Source organism: Coffea eugenioides, chromosome 7 (assembly GCF_003713205.1).
Source record: "Coffea eugenioides isolate CCC68of chromosome 7, Ceug_1.0, whole genome shotgun sequence".
In the NCBI taxonomy this organism is placed as follows: Eukaryota; Viridiplantae; Streptophyta; class Magnoliopsida; order Gentianales; family Rubiaceae; genus Coffea; species Coffea eugenioides.
The window spans coordinates 16,347,044-16,357,479 of NC_040041.1; the positions used below are offsets into that span (position 1 = coordinate 16,347,044).

The 10,436-nt window shown below is 36.5% G+C and overlaps 1 protein-coding gene across 1 annotated transcript; it reads left to right on the forward strand.

Moving 5' to 3' along the window:
* The first annotated feature begins 738 nt into the window (after positions 1 to 738).
* On the forward strand, positions 739 to 9,897 carry LOC113777027. The gene is made up of 3 exons (XM_027322077.1): positions 739 to 2,295; positions 7,552 to 7,991; positions 8,251 to 9,897. Exons 1-3 carry the CDS (start codon positions 739 to 741, stop codon positions 9,728 to 9,730), a joined length of 3,477 nt encoding a protein of 1,158 aa, XP_027177878.1. The 3' UTR covers positions 9,731 to 9,897.
* Positions 9,898 to 10,436: the final 539 nt, after the last annotated feature.

A 10,436-nucleotide genomic window follows, 5' to 3' on the forward strand; every position in this document is an offset into this window, starting at 1 on the left:
ATCAAGCAAACATAGGAAGATAGGACTTCATGGAGAGAAAGTTCAAAAAGAGTGAGAGTAAGTATGATAATCTAATGGTGGGGTTACGTGGATTGGAATGATAAAGGCAATGCCTTGTAGTGTTTCCCGCCTAAAGATTAAAATGGTCAGTAGATATTGTATTTTTATGTCTTTAAAATTAATAGAAATGAACAAGGGTTATGTAGACTTTTGGCAATTTCTGTTCCATAAAAGTGACAAAAGTTAGCATGAGGGAGGAATATATTATTTGGCCAAATCTCAAGGATCGATTCATTATTTGGTCAAATCTTAAGGGAGGTAAATGTAATTAGTCCAAAATAAAATTGTATAGTAGGATATATTAGATTATATAAATGTTATCGTTATAACAAAAAAATGATTAATCTTTTATACATTGACTGTGTATATGTTATCACTATTGAATGTATGACAAATTATCTGAATTTAAAATTAAAATCTAAATTTTTTTCATGTATCATGTATCATGTATCTAATCGTGACAGTGTACGCACTGTACAAGATTTACTTAAAAAAAATAGAAGAAAAAACAAAAGAATAAAACGAAAAATTAAGAACAACAGCGGCATAATATAGCCCATCTCCAAATCGCAACCCATACCACGTCGTTTCTTTCTCTTCAAATTCCGAATATACCACCAGCAGCCCCGTAGCCCATATGTATGACGCTGGCTGCTGCCTCAGCCACCTCTACCGCATATGACAACACCGCCACCGCCACCAAAGCCCCTGTCATCTCAAGAATGGGAGACATTGATCGAAGATTACAACCACGGCCGCCTTCACCGGTGGACCACCTACGACTACGCCGGTCCCCCACTCGTCGACCTCGCACTCTCTTCTCTCCTCCGAAAGGACTTCTCTCTCCACCTAAAACAACATCTCCTAATCTTCCTAGAAGAACACTCCATTTCTCTATTCACTTCCCCGGCGAGCCTCTTCCGCCTCCTCGAAACTCTCCGTCTCGTAATCCAGTCCCCCAACCCAAATGATGCCGTCTCCCTCTCTTTCTCATTTAAAGAACAGTTCCTCATTTCAACGACTTCAATATTCATCGTTCATGGTACCTTTGCCACTACTGATTTTGAAACCCTAGAGTGTTTGGTGGAGCTGTTGTTGACGATTGTAAACCGTCCGAACCACGGGATCGACCGGCAGACGAGGGCTGTAGCTTGCGAATGTTTGCGGGAGCTGGAATTGGCGTTTCCCTGTTTGTTATCAGAGATTGCGGCGCATATTTGGGGACTTTGTCAGAGCGAGAGAACCCACGCGGCTCAAAGCTACGTTTTGTTACTCGCAGCGGTGATTCACAGCATTGTAGTTTATGGTAAGGCGCCCAATGTTTCTATTCTTAATGCTTCTACACCACTGTTTCCGTTTAATGTGCCGCGAATTTTCATTGAAAATGACAAGGATGGTGATGATAGTGATGTTATTGTTGGTGATGATGACGAGAAAAATGTTTCTAGTGCTAGTAGTAATTTGAAGGAGAAGAACGTAACGTATAAGGAGTTAAGGAGGGTGATTTCGTTTTTGTTAGAGTGGCCACAATACTTAACCTGCGGTGGAGTTTTGGAGTTTATGAGGATGACAATGCCGGTGGCCAATGCTCTGGAGTTGCAAGCTTCTTTGCTCAAAGTACAGTTTTCGGGGCTTATTTACACGTTTGACCCTTTACTCTGTCATGCTTATTTAGGGATGTATTTGAGGCTCTTGGACTCGTTTGATGGGCAAGAAATGGAAATTGCTAATCGACTAGTGTTGCAAAGCAAGGAGCTATACTTGTCATATCAAAATAATGTAGTTTTTCAATTGCTTTCTGTTCACTGGTTATTAGGTTTGATTCAATTGGTCATAGGTAGAGATGTGACGAAGAGAAAAAGTTTTGCAGATGTGATGAGTCTGAGTTTTTATCCTGCTATTTTTGATCCACTGGCGCTGAAATCATTGAAACTTGACTTGGCCGCTTATTGCTCTGTTTTACTCGATGATTTTGGGACTCTGAAGAGGTATGCAAATGGGGGGACGATGACTGTGGAGGTAGGTTCAGAAGTTTCTGTGGTCAAACTGCTTGAAGATGGCCTCATGTGCGTATCTGGTTTCAAATGGTTGCCTCCTTGGAGCACAGAAACTGCAGTGGCGTTCCGCACCTTCCATAAGTTTTTGGTAGGCACGTCATCTCATTCTGATCTTAATGAGTCTGATTCTTCTTCCAAAAGGTCTCCCATGGAGTTGCCCATATTCTGTGCTATACAGGTACTTTCTTTTGGTTCCTGTCTTGAACTGCTTGTTGTTTATTCTTCTTTGTTTTGATTATATTCAGAGATGAAATTTGCTTGAGATATGGCAGCTATTTCAGTATTAGGAAAGTTTGCATTTTCTTTTGCATTTTTTTTTATTGGAGTTCCAAACAATAATGGGCTGTTACAATTTCATATCATGTGGTGGTGTCTTGGATTGCTGGAAGTGTCTAAACACTAGCCTGTCTCATGCTATGACTATTTAAACTTTTCCATTTCTATGGTTCACAGTGGGACAACAAGTTTTGCAATTCCAAAAGCAGATCTTTCGAATGACTCAGAGTATTCCTTTGTATTTTCCTTTCTCCTAAAGGTTCAAATTCCCTCTGATAGTGTGAGTTAAGAACTTGGAACAGTACATGATCCAAAATTGAGTTCAGCGACATTTAATGCTCAGAAAATGTTTTTCTGGCTGAATCTCTTGTTTGAAAACATAGATGAGGCGATGAGGCATTGACAACCTTGATGATGATATAGGAAAATTCTGTTTGGATGGGAGTGTTTTTCAAAAAACTAGTTTTTCAAATACAACAAAAATTTTTAAAAAGTACTCTAAAAGGTAATCTAAAAATTAGTTTAAAATTTTAAAAAATATCTCAAAATATATTCTAGAAATTCTTCTACTCTTAAATATCCCAAAATATTTTTTAAAAATGTTCCAAAATATACTCTAAAAGCTCTGCTACAGCAAAATTTTTCATAAACATCCCAAAAAACAGCTAATCCAAACAGTATGTTTTTGGAGATATGGTAAGTCAAAAAGGCTCGGAACATAGGCTGTTTAACTGATTATGGTTCCTGGAAATCATTTAGGGGTTTTTTTGGGCTTTTTTTATGGTTCCTGGAACACAGGCTCTTTATTTTATCCATTTACCCATCTATTACCCCTAGACAAACACCCATCATTTATCCACAATATTTAGAGCCTATCAGTTAGCAAAGACATGGGAATGATATTGAACTGAAATTACTTCGTTTGACTTGTATTATGCTCAATTATAGTCCAGGAACTTCCGAAAAGAATTTTGAAAGTACAAAACATTTTTTGGCTTACCACTTTATTGATTTCGGTACATTTTGCGGTTTGCTTTGTTGTTCAGTATATGTAAGGGAAATAGTAGGAGTATAACATGTGTACCTTTTAAGTTTTTGCTTACTTGTCAATTTTATGCTACACGAACTGCATTAGTGTATTGAGTAGTAAGTTCAACCCATCAAGCCTTGCTTTTTTATGGTTGGCAAAGGCATTGTGCAATTGATAGCATATTAAATTATATAGTGCAATAAGTGTAGTTTTTATGTATTTAAACAAGGGGCTAAATCTATACCCATGCATCCTAAATCCACACTCTTAGTACAATGGTCCATTTATTAACTATCTATTGGATCGATTAGTTGTCTGATGTCATTTTCAACCTCTGCCCTCAGCATGCATCATTATGATACATTATAGGATTAGAAAGATCTTCTGGCTCATCATAACCTGGATGGATGTTACTGAGATGCCTTCCCAAGTTTCCTTTATCAAGGAAAAGGTTGACTGTCAACTAAGGCAGGAATATATCACAGGCTAAATTTGATAATGTAGCATGTGATAGTGAGCTATTCATAGAAGAAAGCTTTGGCAAAATAGTTGCGAGTTCTAATTTATGAGGTTCTAAAGGTAGTTGTTAATGTGAATTTTAGCTCACTCATCACAAATTTGGGCATCCAAGCTAATCAAATCATTCCAGTCTTAAAAGCAAATTTGCATCATGTGTTTAAAACTCAACCGATATGACTTGCAAGTTGAACAATGTTTCTCTGTCTTGGTGAATGAACTTAAAATGCTTAAGTCAAGAGAAATTACGTATGCAGCTGCTACAGAGTAACTCTGTCCACAAAATTTGCACCTCCTACTCTGTCGTTATCAGAGTTTCAAAATACTTCTGAGGAACCTAATGCAGTATCAAAATACTGGTCTTTATCAGAGGAACCTACTCTGTCGTTATCAGAGTTTCAAAATACTCAGTCTTTTCTTGGTTTTACTACAAGAATAGAAGTTCCCTTCTCTGAAGAACCTAATCCAGTATTGGTCAGATCATGTTTAGAGTGATTGATGTATCCTTCAGTTTGGCACTGATTTGGGTTCCATATCTGGTCCAAAATACAAGAAAAACTACACCTAATCACAAGAAGTTGTAACAGGTCCAGTAATTTTTCTTTTCTTGGAATGACTAGAGCGAGAAATGAATTTTTAATATAAAAATCTACGGCAAAGAGTCAAGCCTCAATTTTTCTTGTAGTCACCATACGTGACTCAGTGCCATCTGTCGTTAGTTTATTGCATTGTTTATAAGGAACTGGCAATCAAACTGTGGTAAAATATCAAGAAGATAACTGTCCAATTAAAATCTCAATTGGAGGCAGAAAGTCTCAAGTTTTTACTATTCAAAGTTTTGAAGGCATTATTGACACTCCGGTCCATCACATTTGCTGCACTAGATTTTCCACTGACAGTTCCTCCCTGCATTTCAGATACTAATGAATAAAAAGTTTTCAAGAACAGTGTTACTTCATCATAATCACATAGTTACTCATGTATATTAGATTTTAAATATACATCTGAAAATTCATGGGTTTTGTTTGGAAGCTGAAGTGGAGGTAATGCAAATATCAAATTTGAATCTTGAAATGGAGCAAACTATTGCTAAAGATTTATAAGTAAACTGTTGGTTAGCTAAAAAGCTCAGAAATAATTAAGGGGAGTGGAGAAGATAACAATTTCTCTTGTAGTTTGTGTTTTTGAAAGTGTGGGAAAGAAAAGAGTTGATGAGGGGGAGGAGAATGGAAAATGAAGGAAAGAGGATGGAGTTTGAAGTTCAGGTCTTTTTTTGACAATTTTTTTTTGGTGTGGGGGAGGGGGGGGGTGTTAGGGGTGGAACTGGGAGGGTTAGTTCACTGAGCTGAGAGAGGACTAAGAGGGTAGAGTTGGGGTCTGCTGGATGCTGCTGCTGGGGACTGTGTCTAAATAGTCTTTCTTTTGTGTTGAAATGAGCCAAAGCCTGAAAAGGGTAAAATGTTGGGTCACTGAGCGGACTGAGATCTGATTAGAAATGTCTCTGTGATAAAGATGGGATCTGTTGGATTAGCGGAGCTGTGATGCTGCTGTATGAGTACAACAGCCAAAGGGGATAGTTGTAGCATTTGCCCATGACTTTTGCACTGATGCTACTTTAGTCTCTTTCTTCTTTTTTTTTTTTTTGTGTTTGGATACATCAGATCCTTTTTGTTTTGTACTTGTCCAGTCACACCTTAGTTAATTAACTTTGTTATTGTGTTTGGTTTGCTATGATTATCTAATTGTTGTAGTTTATAACGTGCAGTAATTTTTACATGCTGTAGTTTTGAAAATGTGATAGACTAAATGTGCAACGAGTGAAACATAGTGGAAATGGTAGTAATAAAAAATTAGGAATGATCAAAATTGTTGGAACTGAGACATATATGAAATTGAAATTAGTACAAGGTATGTGGACCCTGAGCTCAAAATTGCTTGTTTCCATGTATTGCCTTTATACTCTTTTGCTTAAAAAATCAAGCAATACTTGAGAAATTTTTGTTTTGAAATTTATCAATATTGCTAATGGAATTTCAATCTCCCCAATTGCCTTTTACTCTTGAACTCATTTGTGACATTTTTATTTTCATTTGATTTTTCTGTTCATCAAATGTTCGAGAGGGATCTCACAAGCAATAGTAATTCATTAAGAAATTGAACTTGATGCAGATGCTGTTGTTGACCTCCTTACTAGATTTTACTTGTAAATTTTCTTCGTTATTTTTTGAGTGCAACATTTTAATTTCAACAGCCCCTGTCAAGCATTTTTATAGGAAATACTGTGCCGATCTCCTTGCAAAAATTGGGGGAAGCATACTGAACTTTTTTATTTTATTGAATTGTAAACCTCAGTTAATTAGTAACTTTTGAAGAATGATAGCAGGGGATTTTGTCTTCCCTGTTTCATGATGTCATAAAAATTTACCATTCTTATTTTTTGCACATAAAAAAAATGTAGGTTCAATGGAAATTACTTAACTAATGACAAAAATGTCCAAGGAAGTAACTTTTTTCTGGGGCTTGTACTGAAAATTTATTTTGCTCGTTACTCCCTCATCTTGCTTCTTGAGACTTGAGCAGTAATGCCTTTAGTAAAAATAAACAAACTTTCGAATCCATTAACATTAGAGAGAGACTCCTACTGGATAAATAGATTGATGGCCTATTAGGCAGAGAATATTGAAAGTTAACAGTGCTAACAAAAAAGTTTGACAGTGGTTGCCACAGAGCTGTCTAATTTTGCTAACTAGAGGGGTGGTATTTTTGTAATAATGGTTAATCTTAGGGGAAGTTAGTATACTTTATTGATAAAGACAAATAACGGATAGAAAGATGAAAATGAAAGCACAGACAAATTGAAGTGGCACCAATGTGCATTCAGGCATGGTATCTGAAGCAAAATTGGTATATAAAAATATTTCCATGATTGTATCTATTTGTATTTTTTTACTGTCTCTATTTGTATTAATGCATTAGAGATAACACTTTCATTTTGGTGGTTTTATTTTCTTTTTGGTTTTGGCTTCAAGTTGTACTTAAAACAGGTGGAAAACAAATTCTATAGAATCTTCTTTGTGAAAGTTTAGCCTATGATAATTCTGCATCTTTAGAACACAGTAGAGAAGCACTAAAAGTGTTCTTATTGGTGTCATGGTGGCGTGGTGTTACATGGAGTCTTTCATATATAATTACTGCAGTTATTATTTCTCTGATAATTGATTCTGGCAATGAACTAAAACTTTTAGGAGCCCAACTTAATTCATCATTCAAATCAATTGACCTATTCTTTTATCATTGCTAGTTGCTCTTTTTATTATTTTGGAATCGTGTAAGCATGACTTCTGTGTCTCTTTTGCCATTCCAGTTCTTTTTAGATGTATTGGAGAATAGGAGTATCATTAAACTCAAGTAATGGTACAACTTTGGGGATCACCTTAAATGGTCTAGCTTTAATACAGTAATGCAGTGATCATGAGAACTCGAGTCTCTCACATAAAGATGTAGTTATATCATTAAAATGTATGCTAATTTTTTATAATTAACATTTGTGATTGTTAAAATTTCATAACTAGGATTTATGATTGCTGAAGCTGCTGTCTTTATTTTGCATAGGGAATGCTGATAGAATCAACATTAAAATTTCAAGGGTTGGTACCCCTGATTGTTTCCTTTGTCGACCGTTTATTGGGATGTTACAAACACCGCTGGCTGGGCGAGTGGCTGCTGGAGACATTCAATGAATCTTTCATCCCAAAACTTAATATAGACTATAAATTAGGATCTTACTTCCCCATTTTGGAAAGAATTTCGGCGAATGAGAGAGTTTCTCCGACGGGGTTGTTAGAGCTTCTTGCCAACTATATGGTTGTCCTGATTAAGAAACATGGTCCAGATACAGGGTTGAAATCATGGTGTCAGGGGAGCAAAATTCTGGGCATTTGTCGGACTATGATGATTCATCACCACAGTTCCAGTTTGTTTCTTGGACTTTCTCGTCTCCTTGCATTTGCTTGCCTTTATTTTCCTGATCTGGAGGTTCGTGACCATGCAAGGTACAATAAAGAGCTCTTTTTAATCCTTTCTGAATTTCAAAATATATTCAGCTTTTTTATATCAGGTTTACCTTCAAAAAAAATGAATTTGTTCATTTCTAGTTTTGTACATTGGATGAATCCCTTTCCTAGTGGAGAATGATATAAGATGGTATACTGCAAATGACTTTGGAAAGGAAGAAGTGGTGAAATTTGGAAATAGGACAATTGCATATGCTTTACGTAATTAGGCTCCTAATGATTTGTTGGCTCTTTATAGGACCTACCTGCGGATGCTGGTTTGCATTCCAGGAAAGAAGCTTCGCGACTTGCTGAACATTGGGGAGCAGCTTCCTGGAATTTCACCATCTACCAATTCTAGTTCATTTTTCAATCTTCAGTCTCCTCGCTATCATGACCCGAAGAAATCTCGGAATATTTCATCCTACATTCATCTTGAGCGCACTGTGCCACTTTTAGTTAGACAATCATGGTCCTTGTCATTGCCAGTGCTCAGATTAGATGATGATAAGCAGTCACTGGAAAGCTTCAAGGATAACAAAACTACAGGTGAGCCAAAGGAGCTTGACAGAAGTAGTAGTAGTATCGAGATTGTTTCTGATATTAACAGAATTAGCCAGCTTCAGGAGCCACTACGTGTGATGGACTCAAAAGTTTCAGAAATGGTGGGGATTTTAAGAAAGCATTTTGCATCAATTCCTGATTTTAGACACTTCCCAGGACTCAAGATCAAAATACCTTGTGTTTTGAGCTTTGACTCAGAGTTGTTTAATCACTCGGTAGGGACCAGCATACCCAGTGATAGCTGTGGAATAGATTCACTTCCAGCCATATACGCCACAGTGCTCAAATTTTCGTCTTCTGCACCGTATGGCAATATTCCATCATATCACATTCCTTTTCTTCTTGGCCAACCTGTCAAAAAGGATTACTCTTTCAGCGAAACTAATTCACTAGATATCGTTCCTGTTGGAAATGGTTCTGCCGAGGAAAAAAGGTTTAAAGCTCATGTAATGATTGAATTAGAGCCCCGGGAACCACAACCTGGTGTCATCAATGTACATATTCAAACAAATGCGGACAATAGTGAGATCATTCAAGGACAGCTTCACAGTATCAAAGTGGGAATTGAAGATATGTTTCTCAAAGCTATTGTTCCAGAAGATGTCCCAACAGAAGCAGTGCCTAACTATTGTCTGGACCTGTTCAATGCCTTATGGGAAGCATGTGGCACATCGTCTAGCACCGGGCGAGAAACCTTTGTCTTGAAAGGAGGCAAAGGAGTTGCTGCAATCAGCGGAACACAATCAGTGAAGCTGCTTGAGGTACCTTTCATGTCTTTGATTCAAGCTGTCCAGCGGTGCTTGGCACCATTTGTTGTTAGTGTAACTGGCGAACCTCTTATTAATATCGTGAAAGGTGGTGAAATAATAAGAGAGGTAGTATGGAAGGATTCTGATTCAGATTCTTTATCTGAGGCTCCGAACCCAGATGCGAGGTTGGATGGAGGTCCTCTTTATATCCAGTACATGGATGACGAAAATGAGAAAGGGCCTCACCTACAAATTTCCAAAAGGAACATGGGATGCTTCCTCGTATTGATATTTCTTCCTCCAAGATTCCATCTCCTCTTCAAAATGGAAGTATGTGATGTTTCTACTTTAGTTCGGGTTAGAACTGATCATTGGCCATGTCTAGCTTATGTCGACGAGCTTTTGGAAGCCTTATTTATTGAGTGAAACTTTTCCTTACGTTTTAATTTAGTGTTTTCTCTTAGGAAATTTTCCGCAATAGAAGGGCTCAGTATTATTCCTTCGAGTTGTTCTGTATAAAGTATATTTGTAAATGCTTTTATGTATAGTACTCATCTAATTTCTGTAAAGTGGTGTGGTTTCTTATTTGCTCTTAAAACTAGAATGACAAGTAGTTTCCTGTCCATTCTTGATGGAAAAGAATTATGGGTGGAAAAGATTTTCCTTTCTGTGCCATTCTTGCGTATTATTGGGGTGGAGTTTTTAGCTAAAATAGCACTCTTTCTAAAAAATATTCTCAATGTGATTCAATTTCAAATTTTATTCTCATAATGAATGTTATTGTTTCCTATTGCCATATAGGATAATAAGAAAGGAAAGCTTTGTCTAGTCAATAGTTTCTAACATGAACTAAAAATTTTGAGTTTTTATTATAGAGGCACAAGAAGATCGCATAACTTTGATAATTTTCTTATAATTATTTAAAATAAATGCTACCATTATTGGTTTTTGCATTTTTTTGAAATATATCAAACCTATTGTATATAATTTTTAAAAAATAAATTTGAAATAATTGCAATGAAAATTGTAAGCAATAACAAGAAAAAATTACAAAAATTTCAAGGCTATCATATTTGTTTATGTTATCCTTCCTACTCCTTGAAAAGAATTTTTACAAGAAGTAATCAAACTA